The sequence below is a fragment of the Equus quagga genome, chromosome 14 (genome assembly GCF_021613505.1).
Source record: "Equus quagga isolate Etosha38 chromosome 14, UCLA_HA_Equagga_1.0, whole genome shotgun sequence".
Lineage (NCBI taxonomy): Eukaryota > Metazoa > Chordata > Mammalia > Perissodactyla > Equidae > Equus > Equus quagga.
Genome location: NC_060280.1, coordinates 66,276,656 through 66,296,607, shown reverse-complemented (window position 1 = coordinate 66,296,607; position 19,952 = coordinate 66,276,656). Strand labels below are relative to the sequence as shown.

At 41.8% G+C, this 19,952-nt stretch overlaps 1 protein-coding gene across 7 annotated transcripts in view; it reads right to left on the bottom strand.

The window, feature by feature from the left end:
* Positions 1-19,952, bottom strand: part of KMT2A (lysine methyltransferase 2A) — an 80,703-nt gene that overhangs the window by 19,583 nt on the left and 41,168 nt on the right. For 4 of the 7 annotated variants that reach the window (XM_046685071.1, XM_046685074.1, XM_046685077.1 and 1 more), the window contains 19 exons: positions 19,825-19,920; positions 19,468-19,588; positions 18,383-18,505; positions 17,777-17,961; positions 16,637-16,810; positions 15,559-15,669; positions 15,183-15,256; positions 14,129-14,322; positions 13,695-13,801; positions 12,706-12,843; positions 11,504-11,662; positions 11,113-11,230; positions 10,916-10,994; positions 9,711-9,871; positions 9,330-9,515; positions 4,876-9,115; positions 4,120-4,200; positions 3,164-3,228; positions 1,556-1,726 (listed from right to left, as the gene is read on the bottom strand). In XM_046685071.1, the coding sequence (XP_046541027.1) occupies positions 1,556-1,726; positions 3,164-3,228; positions 4,120-4,200; positions 4,876-9,115; positions 9,330-9,515; positions 9,711-9,871; positions 10,916-10,994; positions 11,113-11,230; positions 11,504-11,662; positions 12,706-12,843; positions 13,695-13,801; positions 14,129-14,322; positions 15,183-15,256; positions 15,559-15,669; positions 16,637-16,810; positions 17,777-17,961; positions 18,383-18,505; positions 19,468-19,588; positions 19,825-19,920 (6,583 nt within the window). The remainder of the gene's footprint in view (positions 1-1,555; positions 1,727-3,163; positions 3,229-4,119; positions 4,201-4,875; positions 9,116-9,329; positions 9,516-9,710; positions 9,872-10,915; positions 10,995-11,112; positions 11,231-11,503; positions 11,663-12,705; positions 12,844-13,694; positions 13,802-14,128; positions 14,323-15,182; positions 15,257-15,558; positions 15,670-16,636; positions 16,811-17,776; positions 17,962-18,382; positions 18,506-19,467; positions 19,589-19,824; positions 19,921-19,952) is intronic. The other 3 variants (XM_046685073.1, XM_046685075.1, XM_046685072.1) reach the window with 2 other exon arrangements.

Sequence of the window (19,952 nt, the reverse complement as noted above, 5' to 3'; positions counted from 1 at the left end):
CACTAGAAGGTGTAGTAGCCAGCAGGGCTCCCTGCTGTTAGAAGGGACACAGAAGCAGTGAGGAGAGCCAGACCTTCTGCAAATGACCCTGAACCACCAAAGCATTCGGCTCCCCTGCCGGCAGTCTGCGTCCCAACCCCTAATGTATGCCATCAATTCTACTCCCTGTATCCCCATCCAATACAATACCAGCACTAACAACTTAATCAGGACTCTGGGGAGATCATAACCCCGCAGTTCCTTAAAATTAAGGGGTGTAATTAGAAAATCTTTCCAGTTCCTTCCAGCTCTAACTTAAGATTCTATGACCTCTTACTGTCTGTTGGATTTCTTACCAGCACTCCACACTCAGTATATCTTATGTGGAACTCATACATTCGAACTGGTAATTTTCTTGTTCTCCTTACATATCTGTCTTTCAGTCACTCAGGCCTGAATCTTCAGTCTCTTTGACTCTTCTCTCCCCACTCTCCAGATCCAAGCAGTCATTAAGTATGTTCTTCTTTCCTTTCCTTCTCTTCCTACCAGAAATGGGCTTTATCACCTGACATCTCCACTGGAGCAATACTCTCATGAGTGACCTCTTGCTTTTAGTGTCTCTAATTCAATCTATTTTATATGGAGCTACCACATTAAGCTTCTCGAAATTCAGCTTTTATCTCACTCCTCAAGATTTAACAAGGCCTCATGGTTTGGCACTGAAGGCCCTCGCAAACCAGGGCCCAACCCACCTTCCCAGTTGTGTTTTTCACCGTTACTTCACAGGGATTTCATCCTCCCACGTGACGCCACTCTGTACCCGCCAAACGCAATCCTGTCTTTTAACTCTGCTTACATCCCTCCTTAGAGAGGCTTTCCCACTCCTCTTTGCCTAACCCAAATTCTATCATCTCCTTTAACAGAATCTTCTATTCTATTAACCTTCACTTTTTTTTGATAACTCTAACTGACCCATAGCAGTATTTCTCTCCTTCAAGCTCCTCTGGTACTTACTACCTAGAGAACATTCACCAGTCTTTCAACAGCCAGTGAACATCTACATGCTGGGGATACAAAGATGAGGAAGAAAATAAAATCCCAGCCCTTACAGGAAGTTCCTTGTTGAGTAAGATAAAAGTAAGCGAACATTTAGAAAACAAATTTTAAGCTATGAGAGAGAAATATTTGAGATCCTAAAAGTTGCTGAAAGGAGAGAGGGAGAGTGCCTCAGGTCAGGGAAGACTTTCTGAGCTGAATCTTGAAGGATGAGCTGGAGCTCCCAGATGTATGAGAGGAGAAAGAATATTCCAAGCAGAGGGAAGCAATGTGTGAAGGCAGAAGTCAGAGAGAGGTGTGTGCAATCTTAAAAACAGAACCTATATCAAGTTTTCACATAAATGATGGACTATTTCTCCAATAACTAACTATTAAGGACATGTTAAATATATAATGTGTCCAAATATCTTCCACAACACCTAGCACAAAACTGCCCACTTAAACGGTACTAATATAGACAGTGTGGATCCAGCTGAAACAGGGCCTGTGCTGGTGGGCCAGCCCAACTCAATCCACTGACCTTCAATACTTTCCGCACAGATCTGAAAGCCATCATCACTTGAAATTTCAAAAACAAGTCCTTTCTTAGGCTTTTTCTCAGCAATGCTTTCCTTCCGCTTCTGTTCTTGTTGGAGCCAAAGCATCAGTGGAGAGCTAAAGTTACTTTCTTCTTCTTCCACTGTTTTTGGTTCTATGAGAGAGAAAATAGGGGCCAACATGCAACAGCACTTACTGAGCACTGACTTCACATACATTATCTCTAAAGCTAACACCATTCCATAGTTGGTATTATTATTCCCACTGACAGATAACAAAACTGAGGCTCAAAGAGGTAAAGCAGCTTACCCAAGGTCATAGCTAGAAAGTGGCTAAAACTAGATTTCTTTTTTTTTTGGGTGAGGACGTTCACCCTGAGCTAACATCTGTTGCCAATCTTCTTTTTTATTTCTTTCTTGCTCAAGGAAGATTAGCCTTGAGCTAACATCTGTGCCAATCTTCCTCTACTTTGTATGTGAGATGCCTCCACAGCATGACTGATGAGTGGAGTAGGTCCACACCTGGGATCCGAAACTGTGAGCCTGGGCCACTGAAGCAGAGTGCACGGAACTTTAACCACTCGACCATGGGGCTGGCCCCTAGAATTTTTTTTTTTTTAATATATGAAGTTATGCTGTCTCTGTGACAGAGCTTCTGGTATGACAATTTGATAGTTTTTCAATAAGTAATTGCCCTCAATAGGGTCAAAGTTAAAAAATAATAATGGCTAATACGCATGAAGCACTATGTATGAGGCATTCTTCTAGGAACCTCCTATAATATTAACTCAGAAAAACCTTACAACAACAATCCAGTGAGGTAGGTGTTATTCTTATCTACACATTGAAGGTGAGAACACTGAGGCAGACAGAGGTTAAGTACTTGGCCCCGTTTCATACAGCTTATCAGTGGTAAAGCTGGGATTTCAACCCATCGGGCTCCAGAGTCTGCAAGTCAGCCACCACCCCTCACTGTCTTCTTACATAAAGAAACGTATCTCTTGGGGAATCAGCAAATCAGTGGAACGTGATTACGTCCCAAATCTTATGCCTACGCATTTTCTCTACCTGGTTCTCTTTTGGGATGTTCCCTCAATGGAAATGGGCAAAGCCTTATATCCAGAACTCTCTAATCTTGAAGTGACCAGTTGTTTACTGATCAAATTCATTAGGACAGATGGAAAGTGCTACGGAGATGTATCTAGTGTCATAACCAATATCTGGCTATCTTATATGATAAAAACCATTGTTGGTTTCCTTCAGTGACAACTAAGGGATAAAGTTGGGTTATCACTAGCTATTTAAACCACACTGCTGTTAAAGCAAGCAGAGCAGAAGAGTCTTCACAGATTTTTTAGTCCTGTGTCCTTTAGTTGACAGAAGATCACAGAATACGCAGCAGACGAGCGCTGGACCAGGAGATGGATGCTCTGCTCTGAGCTTTAGTCCACAACTCTGACCAATCACTTCACCTCTTTGGAGCTTAGGGTTTTTTTTTTTTTTAATCCAGAAAATCAGTAGGTAATGTAGGTGATTTTTGTAGTACTTTTGGCTTTGAAATTCTGATTCTGACCTGTTACCCACCCACCTACCTGTACTTTCTTGTTCATTTGTTGGATTTTGCGTCATCTGAATCTCAGGAAGAGCAGCCACTTGCCTAAATGAAAAGAAACCTAAATGTGAGCTGTAGCATCAGCTAGTTCTTCAAGTCAAAGACAAAAACTGCCAACAGTCTGCCATATGGCTGTGTCAGCTACACAAAACAACGAGTAGAAATGAACCGTAGGGCGCTTTGGGTACAACCTGTAGAATGAACACCACCACCACACTACTGTACGGTACATGGCATAAAAGTATCTTTTATGAGATTCTTTCCCCAATATTGACATTAAGTTTCTGCTTTTGGAGTTGTAGACTGTGTCCTTGAAATTTTTCTCATATCCTTAGTATTAGAAAAAAATGAAAGGATACTTGTTAGAAGCAGTGCTGGAGTTACTTAAGTAAGTTAGCTGGTTTAACTAAAAATAAAAGTATGTTGCACAAGCCAGTAACCCACCGCCGATTTTCACTGTCCACAATTAAATAAATCTTGGAAACAATCCAAATGCATATCAATAGAGGACTAGTTAAATAACTTATTGTATGTCCACACAAGAGAACTAGAGGCAGGCGTTAAAAAAATGAACTGCATCTACATGGAATGGCACAGAAATATCTACACAATACAACATATGAGGGAAAAAAACAAGTACAGAACAGTATGTACACATACATTTCTTTATATGCATAGAAATATCTGCACGGATTAAAACAAATTATTAGCAATGGTTACCTCCAGGGAAGAGATTGGGAGGAGGGTAGGCAGGATGAACACAGAACCATTATCCATTATTTAAATAATTCTATGCCTTTTTTTTTTACAAGTGTGTATTACTTCCATTAAAAAGACCGTGACAACAAAAATCTTTACAAATCATGAAAAACTATTTTTAAAATGAGGTAGATGGAATGGAGGGCTTAATCTTAGAGAACTAATCTTTATTCTCACCCTGCGGGCTGCCCACACTCCTTCTGTGATGACTGTTCCACATTAGCTGTATCTTGCTGCTCCGGCTCTGCTCCCGGAGTCCTAGAACAGAATTATTTGTATCTTTTCAAAAAAAAACCACCAGTAAATACGTACCAAATGTGGAGGTCAGCGTAAAGAAATGACTCTATCGCAATCTGATAAAATTTACGAGCCGGGAAAACTAACCCGTGGTGATACAGGTTAGAGAGTGGTTACCTTGAGGGGTACTGACTAAGCAAGGGCACAAGGAACCTTCTGGGGCACCAGAAATGTTTTATATCTTGATTTAATGGTGGCTACATGGGTGCATACGCATGTAAAAATAGACTTGTGCACTTGAAATAGGTTACTCTTTCATGGTAATGTTTTATGAAAGGAGACCATGAGGATCTACAACAGGTGGTCTGCCCTCCAGACAGGACTAATCATCCCTCCGTACCCTAAGGCTCAGCAAAAAAGAAGCAGGAGCAAACAGTAGCACTGTTTTAAATCCGAGCAAAGAGTAATCCAAGATGTGATTCTATCCAAGAGACAAACTGCCCACAGATGGAACTAAATTGTGCTCTATAAGTCACCACCATGAGAAAAAAGAAATCAAAGTCAAAACCCAGAAAACCCCCAAGTAATGCAGCTTGGACAGAGGAACGTCCCTCCCCGAAGACCACCACTGCAACAGCCGCTGCCCCAGAGCACACACCCCACAGACCCGGCACAGCTAACATTCGGATCTCTCACCCTGTGACTGAGGTCAGGGGTGTCGTGTTGGCTTCTTGGTCTGGAATGTGTGCTTCAGAACTGGTCCGCAAATGGGAAACCTTGTGCTTCTTGCCATTCCCTTTGTCCAAAGGCAGCTGAATCCGTTTGATTTTTGGTTTGGGTTTAGTGGGACCCGGCACTGAGGGGCTTGCTGACTGCTGTCCGGAGGATGGAGAGCCTCCAGGAGAGGCTGAGCTGGCTTGCATAGCTGAGGATAAAGCCTTATTCTGCTCTAGCCCCATGCTGTTAGGAGCATCTACTGTTTGGGTAAAGTTGGATCCCTGGGTCCCTGGAGCAGAATCAAGATCACGCTGGGAGGAGAGAAGTCCAGTTTTGCTGGCAAGGAGCTGGTTCACGTGCTGAAGCTGATAGTGTTCTCCTGCCTCCCCAGAAGGGGAAGCAGCTGTTATGCCCGTGGTCTGAGTAGAGGGGAGCACACAGATGCTAGATGCTGCTGTCATCGCAGCAGTAGAGGGAGTCTGTGATGTCCCCAGCTGTGGAAACATTCCTGAACTTGGTGGTAAAGCCACAGGCTGGTCCTGAATCCCCAGGCTCTGCTGGCTAGCTTTGATTAAAAGATTGCTGATTGAGCCAATATCTGGGGCACCAAGCAACCTCGGGTTGGTTAATGCAACATGTCCTGGAACTGATGCACTACTTGTAGGGGCTGTTGTTGTTGGCATGGATACAACATTCAAGACGGAGGAACCGGATGCCAAGCCAGACACAGGCCCTGATGTGAGGTGGCCAGTATCCTGGCTTATGGTTGATGTGCCAGCCGCCGTGGCAGCAGTTCCTCCCACACTCTGTGGTAACAGGGGTGCCTGTTCAAAATACATGATGCCAGATTTAGACCTTTTTATGATGTTGGGGACAGTTCGGTGAGATGAAGTATTAAGTGACCCCAGATCTAACAGATTGGGATGATTTGGAAGCTGGGAGGGTGTGAAGTTAATCAATGTCATATTAGAAACCACATCAGAAGGGGCAATGTTTGAAGGGGTACTAGAGGGAGCAAGTTTTTTATTCTTTCGGGTCTGAAGACGAGATATGGGTCTTTTCTTGAGTCCAGAGGATGGAGTGGCTACTGTGGTACTGAGGTCTGTCCTCTGGCTGGCTTCTGAAACCAAAAGTTGGGGATCTGGAGGAGGCTGAACCCCAATAAGTAGACCTGAAGGAGGACTGCTGATATTAGGTGGGAAACTACTTCGAGTAGCTGCAGGGAAGGAATGTAAGTGCTGGTGATGAGGCATGGGGAGCAATCCTTTGCTAGCAGGAGGGAACAAAGGTTGAGAAGTTGGCAAGCTTGGATTTAGTCCTGTGGTCAAGGTGAGACCACCTCCCATGGGCCCCAATACTGAAGTATTTGTCTCCATCACATTGGGTGTAGAACTAACAGAAGAGGTCAATTGGATTTTTTGGGTCACTCCATTTGGAAGAGTTTGGAGAACATAAAGTGGCTGCATGTTCTGGTTAACAACAATGAGTTTTTCAGTGGCTGGTTTCAGGTGGGGTGGAGTGGTCTGGACAGCTGCATTAGAAATCTGAGATGGGCCAGGACTATCAGTAGAATTGGGCACATATTTCTGGTTCTGGATAGGAACGGTAGGGGAAACAGGTACCTGAAGGCCAGGGGTGCTACTGTTTCTAGTTAAATCCTGATTGTTGCCATGACCTTGCTCCACTGAACCACAAGGAGGGCTGGAGATGTGGTCCGCATCCATGTGTCCTTGGATAAAGTGATCAGGAGTCATGTGGCCTTCAGGGGTTGGATCTACTCCTGGACTCAGCAGGGCTGAGTCACCTTCAGAGGAGGCCACAGATTTTTCTGTGATAGTTACTCTCTTCTCTCCTGAGTCTGAGATTACAGCTAGTCTACTGGGATTCTGGCTAGGGACAGTGGGACTCCGGGTGGTCAGGACAGAGAGATCAGATGGCAGCTCCAGGGGCAACTCGAACTGCTCCTCTGCTGAGATAGAGGAAGAGACACTGCTGTCCACAGGTTCTGTGGGTGGCAACTGCTGAGAAAAGACTTCAAAAAGACCCATGTCTTTTTCACGATTACTGTCAAGACCCAAGCCTTCGCCAAGATTCAGGAGCTCTGATGAAGAGGACTCTGGGCTCTCACCCAGCGCCTGCATGGATGGAGTATTCTTTAGAACAAAGTCCATAATGTCTGAGGGCAGGATATTCCCGCAGTCATCACTGTTGTTATTATCTGAATCAGATTTCAGGAGCTCAGGATTATAAGTGTCCAGTAAATTCTTGTCCGAGGGGGTGCTTGTGTGGACTCTGCGGCTCGACTCCAATGAGCTGAGCTGAGCTTCCAAGGAATCCTGCCCCTGTGTTTTCACTCTGCTTACAGAGTGGCAGTTATCCATCTTCGGCTCATTTTTGTGGCCAACAGAACTCTTGATGACATGTTCTTTCTCACCAGCATCTTCAGGTCGATCAATCTTCAAGTTCTCTGTTCCATTTTCTTTACCATTTCTTTTTGGAATCTGGCTGCTTTTCCTTGTTGTGGCTGTGACACTAGTGTCACTCTCTGTCCCATCATCAACACCATCCAACTGTGAGATTTTTGGAAGATCACATTGTTCCTCCTCCCGGAATAAATTATGAGATGCCAGCCGTTCCTCTCCACCTGAAGAAATCACTGTTCTGGTGAAATTGTAATAGTATAAGTCATCTTCATCTGAAGTGCTTAAGTCGTCAGCCCCATCCACCTGTCCTTCAGCCGACCTCTTGCCTCGCTTCTTCCCAGTTGAGCTGCTGTAGAACGGAATGTCTTCTTCACCATAGGATCTTACTCCATAGAGTGGGGTGAGCCCAAAGAACATGTTAGAACGTGCTCGGGCACTACGACGGGGATATCTCCTCTTGAAAGAGCCATCCTCCTGAGGTTTGGGGCCATCTGGAAGCATTAGGTTTCTGTCCTGTACTGGAAGATTCTGATAGTTGTTACTTTGAGAATCTTGAGATGAGGTATTATTGGGGCTTGGTTGGGCCACTGGGCCATCTCCTGGACTTTCGGAGGCTGAAATCGGTTCTGTTGGAGATGCTGACTCTATTTGCAAAGGGGAAACAGGACTACTTTCTTTCAGGGTATTCTTGGACTGACTCTCACTTTCCATTTTTAGAGGTGTCAGTGTTACTTTAACTGTGCGTTTCCGGGGTGTCTGTAATTCCTTGGCAGATCCTTCTACTTGCATGGATGGAGCTTTGGGGACTCCTGGAACAGAAAGAGCTTTGTCCCCAATCTTATCAGAAGAAACATTATTACATGGTCGTCCCATAAACTCAGGAGTCAAAACTTCATCCACAGACTCTGGCTTCAGGTTTCCTTCTTCACCAGTCGTCACCTGACCAGGTTCCAAAAAAGATTTACTGGAATGCTTTTCTTTGAAAGTTTCTTTACTAGATTTTTTCCCTTTCTGTCTCCTGTCTCTGGAACTAGATCCCACATGTTCATTGGTAATGGATGATCTGTTGCTTACTCCAGAGAGCTTCAAGGTTTTGACTTCAGTATCTTCACTGGGAGGGGGATTAGCTGATTGGTTAGAATCTGTATGTTGGTCTCGATCGTTCCTTTGCCCTCTCAAATGGACTGGTGGGAAGGAGAGGGTCTCTTTAGAAGAAAACGGTGCCGAAGAGTGTTCAACATAAGTGCTGATTTTACTAACATTTAATTCTCCAGATGTTGTATTATGAACCTGTGGGGCCAGTTTAGGAATGCCAGGGTAAGCCACGTTATGTGCAGATCCCTCCGAACTCTTGGAACTTAGCATTTTGGTCTTCTCTCCCTTCAAAGAGGAGCTCTTGGATGCCAAGTCTGAAGCAGTGGAATGCTTCATTTCTGAAGATGAAGATCCATCCAAGTGACTGGTTTTAGTGCCCATAGTAACCACTGTCCTTTGCAAATTTGAAGAGGTGGGAGTGTTCTGTCCTAAATTAGTATTTGAATTCAGTGGACCTAAGACATGATCGACTGCTTTGGTACTTGACTCAAGATCTGTAGCAGTCCCCACGGTGGAGACTGAGGAAACACTATTCCTGGAGTAAGTACTCCCAGTTCTCATTGGAGACATTATCCGGAGTTTAGATCGCTGGGGTGACAAGGAAGAAGTACTATGACGCCTGGAGCCAATGCTGCGAAGTCCAGAGGAGAGTAAAGGATCACCCACTGTGACTATTTCATGAGTGGTTGGGGTAGGACTTCCTAAACAAGAGAGAAAAAGTAATAACGTCTATTACAGATAGAACAAATGTGTGGTTGTCATTGGTTTCAATGACTTGGCTATCTATATTTATAAGTAACTAAAAATTAACATTTCCGATTAGCAAAAGTCACTAAGGTAAAGTTGCTTGAAAGAATTACAGACTAATTTTTGAGTCAACCTTCTCAGGTAAAGTAGGTCGATGAAGTCCTTTACCTGCAGAAGGCAACGGCCGACAGCCAGGGGCTCTCTGTGTTGGAGAATAACTAGGTGTTGGAATCCTAGGGACCTTGGAGATGACATGATAAAAACAGGAACCAGAGGTCTGCGAATGAGGAGGTCGGTCTGGTGACGGAGGACTTATATTCTCAGCTGTGTTATGACTTTCTTTAGATGAAATTTCTGTGGTAAGAAATAAAGTCTTACTGAAAAAGTCCAATTAAAATATCAAACAAACGAACCCATAAAACGCCAGCTATTAGATAAATATCAAAATAGAAATAAACAAGAGCTTCTAAAGAAAGGATTTTTTTCCCACCCTTCAATCACAGTACTCCCAAAAATCTAATCCAAGTCCCCTCTCGATCACAGACTAACCTGCTAAAGATGATGGACTATGAGCGATGGTCCTATTTTCATCGTGTTCAACAGTGCTGTTGATATCCGGCTCTACAACTGGAGGCCGGCACTCTACTATCTTGCATGTATACACACAGCGCTTGCGAGCATCTGTGGTGCTCCAGTACACCCTGGAACACCTGGCAAACAGATTTGTAAAGTCACCATAAGTGACAGTATGGAAGCAGAGGCTAACAGTCAAAATCTCTTCTCATCGTAGGTTCCCTGGTCCCCTTGATTAAGAGAATTTAGCTGTATTTCATCAATTCTTATTATAGATTCCCCTAGTTAGGATGTTCCAAGCTTTTTCAAGTCTTTGGTTTTTCCCAGCCTCTCAGAAAATAGCACAAAATCTTTTTTATTGTATTATAAGTAGGGGACAAAAATAGTAAAATAACCTCAAGTGCAGAGAAAGAAAAATACTAACTACTATAAAAAATAGTTACTGGCCGTCAGGAAGGGACTACTGCCCCACAATGGGTACCAAGTAAGGAAAAAGCAAACCTGAGGCATTTCCTTTGGGAGAAAAGCCCCAGGAAACATGGATAATGTAAATGCTTCCAATCTGTTGGAGGCTGACGGAGCCTAGTCTACACAAAGGGCTGCCAGCTGACATGGGAAGCACAGACTGTGTCGTCAGAACTGGAATGCAGAATAAACTGGAGTATATAAGGCAAACGGAGACTCCAAAGGCGGAGAGATAGAGAATTGTAAATTTATATTGTCAGCTTGTTAGAAGTTTAAACAATTTTCTCCATTTAGGAAAAATTGTAAATGCTTACTGGAGAATCTGATTTTTATTGTAGGGGTTTATAATTTTAGGAGGGCCTATAAAATGTACAACTGAGGACTGGAGCATGAGGTGTTTGATTCATGACAACAATCTGAACTTCTGAATCCAGATGAATGGAATTTAGTGGATCTTAAGAGACAGACCTTGTGTTTTCCATTTAGGTTTTATTTGGAAATTATTCTGAAATTATGCTCTCCTTCTCTAACTGGATTTAACTGACATAAAATGATACTTTAGTCCCAATCTACAAGAACTAGAAAAAAACAGTAGTTAATTTTTAGTAGCAGTTCAAAGTAGCTAACAAGTCTGGCCCTACATGTAATGACCTTCTCATGGCTTCAGGGTGCTCAAGTTGTGGGGGCTGCTGTCTCCTCTTTACAGTGCTACTTACTGATATCCAATAGGAAAGAGCTTATCTTCACAGTCAGAGAGATCATTCAGAATTCCTAAGCAGTCAATTGTCATGGAGCCTGAACAAGGAAAGAAGAACTGATTAGAGGGCATAATGAGAAGGCTCATTTTAACTGAAGACAAGAAAGTGCCCAATGATGCACCCAGCTTCCCCAACAACCAAGGCCCACGTCGCACCAATCATCATGTGGATGTTTTCTGGTTCCAGGCCATTGAGAAACTTCCTTCTCAAGCTGATTCCTTCAAAGTCCACAAACACTCTTCTAAAAACTTCAAATCCATTCTCAGGAACCACCTTAAATGGAAACCGAGGGTAGCTGTTAATAGGCTGCCCCTTGACACATTATGCTCATGGTACTCATGGTACTGACTCTCTTAGAGGGAAAGTACAGAGCATATCTCAAAATCACCCTTCTGTTTCACTAGCAAGACTTCTGTATTTCTCCTAAGAGGAAGTGGTTCTAGTAACACCTAGTAGGAAGGCGAAACAAAGTTTACCATCTTGTTATTTTTAGCACAGTTTCCCTGAATTCGTAGAGAATTCAAAATGCAACTAAAGCTCTCTCACCTCGCCTTTGATCAAATCCCGGTGTCGTTGGCAATACACTTTTTTATCGTCCAGAAAGACACAGTTCTTGGCTCGGGAGCACATGAAGTGGTAGTTGCTGGTACAGGATGTGAGGCAGCAACCCACAGTGGCTCCTGGCTTTTGGCAGAATTCACATCTCTAACAATCCAGAAAGAACAGAGTCCTGGTCAGACTTTCAGATGTTTTAAGCCATTTTCCATCTACTCTACAGAATCACCCCAGTCTGTGCTTCCTACAATTCATTTTGTTTATCGGTAATCTGCTAAATTACAGAGAAAGTCATATAAGCCATAAAGCTTTCTCTAAAAATCCTCTCTCTCCTATTGTCCAACAGGCCCTATAACTACTAAATTTAAGTATTACAATTTGATTTAGAATTTGGACCAAAACATAGGTTTTTTTCTAGGATGCAAGACTGATTTAGAGGAGATGAAACTTTGAAGATCAATGCTAAAAACATCATCTTGCTAGAAAGCTATTATATGCAAAAGAACTCAGTTCTAGAAAGATAAAACTAGTCAGAAACATAATGGTTCTCTAGTTACTAGGCTTAACAGATAAACTGATCATGTGACTCAAAGATCTCCTTCAACTGGCCTGTATGTCACCACCTTATTCTGTTACCGTCACAATCTGGGCTCCTCCCCAGGGAAGACTATGCTCTCCACACAATTTACTTCTATTGTTTCTCTGCACGTGCTATATTTTTGTTTCTTTTTGATAATCCTTCATTTTCTCCCCTCCTTCAAAATATAGCTTTTAAAATTTTTAAGCTTTACTCCTTCGTGGCCTTTTCTGTTTACTCTCAGCTGCTACTGATCCCTTTCCACATCCCCTCTTCGTGTATGTATTTACGTGTGTTTATCCCATGAAACTTCAGAGTGTTGATTCCACTGGGACCTTTGAGTCATTTTGTCTAAATCACTTAATAAGTTAACACCTTTCTTGCACATCTGAATTATCTCCCAAACTACGTATACTTTATTTTCTATTTGTTTTGCACCCATCCTCTAAGGCTCAGTCAGAACAGCAATCTGCCTACAGTGCACAACAGTATTTGCTGTTGGCTAACCATTCTGAAGGCACTAAGAAAACCATAGTGAGGCAGCATTTAGCCACAGAAAGACTATCTGGAAACTAAGAGGGTATCTTTTTGATAACATTTACCCACAAGTTCTTACCAGCTGCTTGCCCCTGATCACAGCCATATGCACATTCTTTAGTGACCCATCATCATCTTCAAACACTTCTGCTGACCACAAGGCGCAATTTACATGTGTCCACTCATTTTGGCCAATGTATAGCAAACGGCCAGCATCCTAGGAAATGAAGAGATTTCTTTATTCTTTAAAAAATATCATGTCAAAGAAGATTTTCCTTGCTATTAGCTTTACCTTGGTGAAGATAACTTCAATAAATCAATGATAACTCTTTAACTTAGGGATGCACACAAAAATCACAATTCATTTTTCAATGTTTCTCTGTTTCCACTTCTCTCTTTTCTAGATGACCTTTTCCATAGACTGGAAATATTTTATAAACGCAGAGAATTAAAAAATAAGCAACATGTGGTAAGTTTATAAAAGTATGCACTGACTTCTTTAAAACCATCTTTCAAAGGCAGGTCTCTCTCTCTCTCAGCTTGCATTAAAAAATCTTTTTTTCTTGTAAGCTCACTACGTGCCAGGCAGTAAATAAGTCTCTACATACATTATTTCCTTTAATCCTCATAACCCTTCTAAGTATTATTATTATCCTCGTTTTAAAAATGAAACTGAGGGTCAGAGAGGTTAAGTTCCTTGCCAAGGTCAACAACTAGTCACTAAAGCACAGAGATGAATCCAGGCAGCCTGCCGGAACTGGGATCCTAACCATTCTGCTATACTACATTGAACACAAGCCATTTAACATGCAACTTATGTTTTATTGACTTTCATAAAATCTTTTTTGAGGAACTTCCTGTAGAAATTACTAGACATCAGCAGGTTAATTTAAGGCAAAGCATCTTTTAAATCAACGAAATCAGTTATAGACAAAAACCCAAGTGCCACAAACTAAGTGACAAACATTCATTAAATAAATGGCACCCAGTCATCAAGTTTAGACACAAAGGACAAACAGTTCATTATGGTTGTCTAATAAATAGGACCCTATTCGCCAAGGTACTTACATTAGCACTGTCATCACCATACGTCAAACATAACGCACACTGTCTATTATCTTCTATGCCTGGGGGTGGGTTCAGTTCTGGGCTATCTTCTCGACTCCTATCAGTACCTTGGAACCCAAAAGACATCCAGTTAAAACTGGCAATACTATGTCTAACTTGTAGGAGAAAAGATAACAATTCAGCTTAAAAGCCTATAGCCTACAAAATAAACACTTCCAAAAAGTGTTCAAAGTTATACTATCTCACCATCTGTTACACTATGTACATCATTTCCTTGTTAACATTCCAAAGGAAGCAAAAATAATGATTTTATTACATTTAAGGATGACCTGAAAATTTCTTTCCAATATGCGAGTATATTAAATTTGGATTCACAAAGTCAATCATGAGCACCTAGAGAGAAATGGATAATGGCTCTTCGTTTGGTGCCTTACTCAAAATCGGTGGTGTAGGAGGGTGCGGAGGAGTTGGTGAGTCTGGTTCTCCGGGCCCTTTAGGTTTGGGAGCTGGAATGATTTTCTTCATTAAAGGAGGCTGCTCAGTGTGGCTGTCTTCCTCTCGCTCCTGCCACTGAGCATAATTATGGTCAAGTGAAGGTGGAAGCACTGCGTTTGGTAACATCCCACTGCTGAAAACAATCGATTCAACAAGCATTTATTGAACTCCTACAATATACCTAGAACTATACAAAATAATAAAATTCTTGATATCATCAGGCCTCGGCCCCATGCATGAGCCTTTCACAGAATGTAAGAACAAGTCACAGAATTTGAAAACTGCCTAAATACAAAGGACTTTATTATTTTTAAAAATATAATATATCTCAATCTTGGTTAAACTTCCAGAAACAAATGATAACCTTACAAAAGAATCAAAAGGATTTATTGGAATAAAAATGTAAGGTTAAGTATGGAGAATCAAGAGCAGTAGAGAGAGCAGCCCAGACAAAACAGAACTCTAACAAGCCGAATTATTGGGCCATATATATATAGAACATATGCCACAAGTTAAACCAAGTTCCCTAAAACATAGCAAATATATAAAGAAAGAAAAAAAAGGGCAACAGACTATACTAAACATTAAGTCTTGTCTCTACACCAGCACTGAAAAGGCATTTCAACTGGTTTTTTTTTTCCGAGGAAGATTAGCCCTGAGCTAACATCTGCTGCCAATCCTCCTCTTTCTGCTGGGGAAGAGTGGCCCTGAGCTAACATCCGTGCCCATCTTCCTCTACTTTATATGTGGGACACCTGCCACAGCATGGCTTGCTAAGCAGTGGGTAGGTCTGTGCTTAGGATCCAAACCGGCAAACCACAGGCCGCTGAAGCAGAATGTGCGAACTTAACTGCTGCACCACTGGACTGGTCCCTCAACTGATTAATTTTTTAGTACTAAAACCTAGTCTAAAAAATCCTCAATCGAGAAATATAAGCACTATCAGATGTCTAGCTGACAAGGAGGAAAAAAAGTAATACTGAATTTACTTACTTGCTTGAAACTTTATTTGGCTCCCAAAACCTGGACTTTTTGACACTGAACCACGGAAAAACACGTTCCATTTGCTAACAGAAAAACAAACAAACAAACAAAATGTAAGCATGTGAACATTCATTTGGAAACCACATAAAAAACAACAATGTCACACCAGCTTCTCTGTCAATATAGGATGATTTCAGGCCACTAAGGGGAAGGATCCATCCACTCTGGCGACCTCACCACCTTCCTCCCAAACAATCAAAGGAATGAATTAAACCAAAAGATATTTTATACACATGGAAAACATAGAAGAGAACAAGTCTGTTTTGTTCACGGGGTAATTACCCACAGATAAGCATTAAAAACATGAACTATTAATATCATTCACCCGAATGAAGAAGGACTTGACCATGCTGTTGGCTTTCTTAATCTCTGGCTGCCCTCCATCTGAATTAATGGCTGCTTGAATGATCTTCACGATATCATCACTGAACTCCAACTGTATACAAAAACAGAACATTAGTTATTCATAAAACAGTGTGCTCTCCAAACCACTTCCTCTTCCCTCCTAAATCATCCAGTACAGAGATCCACCAGAAAACGGACACCTTATTTATTTATTTATTTTTTTAATTTTATTTTTTTCCTTTTTCTCCCCAAAGCCCCCCAGTACATAGTTGTATATTCTTCGTTGTGGGTCCTTCTAGTTGTGGCATGTGGGACGCCGCCTCAGCATGGTTTGATGAGCAGTGCCACGTCCGGGCCCAGGATTCGAACCAAAGAAACACTGGGCCGCCTGCAGCGGAGTGCGTGAACTTAACCACTCAGCCACGGGGCCAGCCCCGTGGACACCTTATTTTAATGCAGTGTCATTTCTCTGGTGGAGGCCTTTTGGATTCAGGTTACAATTAACTTGCGGCAATTAAAAGATGCCAGGCTAGTAAGGCAAGAATGCAAATAAATTAACTATCATGGTAAGTTACCCAAACAGGGTCACAATTTTTTATTTATACTAAAATGAATAAACTGAATAGCAAATATGGATCATGAGATAATAAACGATTATTTCCCAAACATTCTTAAAACCATAAAGTTAAAAGGCATCTATCTACAAATGAATATCCTCTATAGAAACACACACTATTCAGATGTGCTCTCAAAAGGGGCAAACCAATTAACTTCACATTAGCGTTTTCCCATAAACAGTTTTAATATAAAAATAATTTTAATGCAGAAATAATTTTCAGAGAACTCAGAGGAAAGCCAAATAAAAAAACCATTTTAAGCCTCTATGTTCCCTATCATAACCCATCTTCTGAAACCCAGAGCTAAAATAACTCACATATTTTTAGGTATTTATGTAATACAAACCATCTTTTCATGCTGACACCCAGTCTCTTCCCCCAAAAGACCCAAGGAAGCGAAACCGGCACTGGCAATTTTGCTAGTTTGCTGTGGGGACGCACCACAGACGTGTAGCTCCCTTGGTCCATCTTCCTCTTGACTCCCTCCAGGTCTAGAGGCTGCTGATCTTCCTGTTTGCTGACCTCAGTCAGCACTGGGGGGTCAGGTCCTTCTGGGGAGCTGCGGGAAGGTATGCTCTCCTCCGTCTCGGGATTTAAGTCTGGAGGTTTGGCAGCCTGTTGTGGGGGAAGATATGTTTCTCTTATCTAACACTGAAAATGAGGCATCTACGCAAATTCTACTAAAATTAATGAAGATGGCATTGAATGATTCATACTATAAAACCTAAAGAACATGAACATAATGAGAAATTTCTCAAACAATAGAAAAGGAAAGTTAGAAAGAGCCTGTTATCTAATAGCTTGGCTAGGCTAACTTAAGAGCTTTGCTTGATAACTTCCAAACTTTGTCTGAAGAAAGAGAAACTGTCCAGTTCCTTTTGAGTAAGACATAGGTAGCACCTAATTTTCCTATTCAAAAAATGGAGCTCTATTAAAAGAAGCAGCAGCAGCGTAGCTGTGAGTTGAAGTTGTCCATGTGGTTGTTCCAACGTTCTATCTTGTGTTCCCAATGACGACTTCATAGATGTGCAGTTCACAACTTATATGGACAAAAAGCAGTGGTTTACAAATTGTGCCCTGAGGAGCCCTAGAGATTTCCAGAGCCAAAGGGTCTCTAGCCCCACTCCTATCCTCTTAGGCCACCATTCTCTCTCTTACCTAGTTACTATAAATGCTTTCTAACCACCGCTCCTGCCTCTGGGCTCAGTCCTCTCCAATCCTTCCTCTCTCTCTAGTCAAAAGCATTTTTTTTTTTTCTAAAAAGCAACTCTGATCAGGTTACTCTTTTGGGTAAAGTCCTTGACTGGCTCCACACAGCCTTCTGAGTATAAAATTCAAATTTCTTATTATAACAGCAAAGCCTTTGAAGATATGGCCCCTTCCTATTTCTTACCCCAAAGGAGATCCTACCCTTGGCTCTAAAAGTTTTCTTAACGGTTTAAGGCTAAAACAATTAACTTTACAAAACTAAATGAAGAATCAAGCTAAATAAAATTTAAAAAAACAAAACAAAACATTCCCTTACTAGGTAAAACCCCCTAAGAACAAACTCTCAGGAAACCAGATGAGACTTGGGCCTACCTGTCGGTAGCGTAGCAAGTGGCTGGTGGTCCGAGAGTTCAGCAAGGCTGTCAGAACCTGCTTCAGAGAGATCTGTAGCTCTTTCTCAAGGGCCAGTCGCCACTCCGCAGGGTGCCGCTCAGTACAGTTCACACAAGTGTAGGCCACGCTTTCTGGCAGATTAGATAGAATCTCATACATCTCATCTAGAAAAACAAAAACCCACAATGATGAGGTGCTCTGAAGAGTGGGAGAGAGAAGAAGAGGAAACTATTCCACTGAACCTAATACAAAGCTGTATGTTAGGAACAGTATTAAGACTTTGATACCCCTAGGAACTCACACAAACTGACCTCCAACGGGACAGTATTAACACTAATCCAGGATCGGATATTGGACAATCAATACCCAATGGTACCCATAAGGGACAGAAAATAAATATAAAGGGATGTATTCAAGATAAACGAGCTCAAACTTAACACAATGCTGCTTATCCTAGAGACCAAGAACTACATTTAAAAAGACTTCAGATAACAACTCTACCATAATTTTACGTTTATAGCACTTTGGGGGCTGTAAATGTAGCTGTACCAAAAGAGAAGGAAATTGTAATAAAAAGACTCCAACCTTCTGTACCTGAAAGATTCTCACATTTGGAATGGACCCAGCGATCACATTTCCCACATTGCATCATCTTACTCTCATAGTCATCATCATCGTAACACTTATCACAGAGAGGGCAGAAGTTTCCTGAAAGCAAAGCGAAGTTTTCAGCAGTGCTTTGGTTCACACGCCAGTGCCTCTAAAGCCCTGATTTACAGAGGCCAACCTGATCTAAAATGCAAGCCACGATCTTCTTCTTCTGGAACTGCTTACAAATGCCAGCACGGGTCTACTACGGAACGTTCACACATCTGTAAAGTGTCAGGGTTATTCTGAGCTCTTAGAATATGCCACTAGTTCTCTTCTTTAGGCCCGTTTTTAAAGGTCATGGGGTAGATTTTACAGACAGCATAAGAGAAAAATGATGGAAGCGTAACTTTATCTCTTAAACATTTCAAAGAAATACTTAAAGTTTTAAAAAGAGGTGAGATAGGGGAGTAAAGAAACAGTTACTTTGCACGTTTCCCTTATTCCTAGTGCTTTTACATTGGTGCTTAGAGCAGCAGCACTTCCTAAAATTCAGCACAAAGCACACCCTGATCAATCTGCTTTACCCACGTATCCCCTCTGTTATTTTTTTACTTAATAGACTTAACATTGACGTGCTTATTTTAAATAACTTCGATAGTGAACTTTATATCATTATTATCCTAAGTCAGTAAAGTAATGAGTTTCATGTATTAGTTATAATTTTTTCCAGTATAACTATTAAAATGAAATGTTTGACCCAGTGCCACCTAAAATCGTTTCTGAAACAGTCAAATATATATGCACCTCACTTTGGGAAATACTGGCTTACAGCACTGCTTTGTGGTTAGTTATTATAAAAAGTCCCCTTAATTCCTCCCACATACGCTAACAAAATAGCTCTTGTTGCTACAATTCTCTGTGTAAAGGAAAGAACGAGGCCAGGAACTTAATAAATGTGTCTAAACGGATCCTTGACAAGATAGGTTAAGACTTTATTTCATTCCACTGGAGTGTCCAGCTCACCTCCAAAACACCAAGTACAACCTCTAAAAGCTGACAACACTGGCTTTTTGAGGTACCTTTAGCAAAGAGTTTGGCACAATCATGGCACAGTGAGAAATCGTGAGACCACTGTGCATCCCACCCTTTGCCTGGAGTTGTGGATCCACAGCTCTTGCAGCGAACACACTTGGTACAGATCTGGAAAAGAAGCAAAGAAATTCAACAGGAATGTCTTATTTTTAATTTCTCTTCTTATTTAAAAAGATCTGAAACGTAATCAATTTCTAGAGTTGACTTCTCTACTGGGATGGCTAGAATGAGGCAAAGACATTGCTATGCTGACATCCTCAAGAAAGGATATTCCTACCCTAAGTTGTGCAAGCCCAACAGCCCCATGACAGTTCTCCTTGAAACAGCACACTGTGTGCACTCACCCACACTTTCTTTTTCTTGGTGGGCTTGGTGGGGTAGTTTGGTCCCAGGCACTCAGGGTGATAGCTGTTTCGGCACTTGTTACACTCCAGCAGCTGCTGTTTAAGAAAAGATAAAGGCCCAAAGGCGG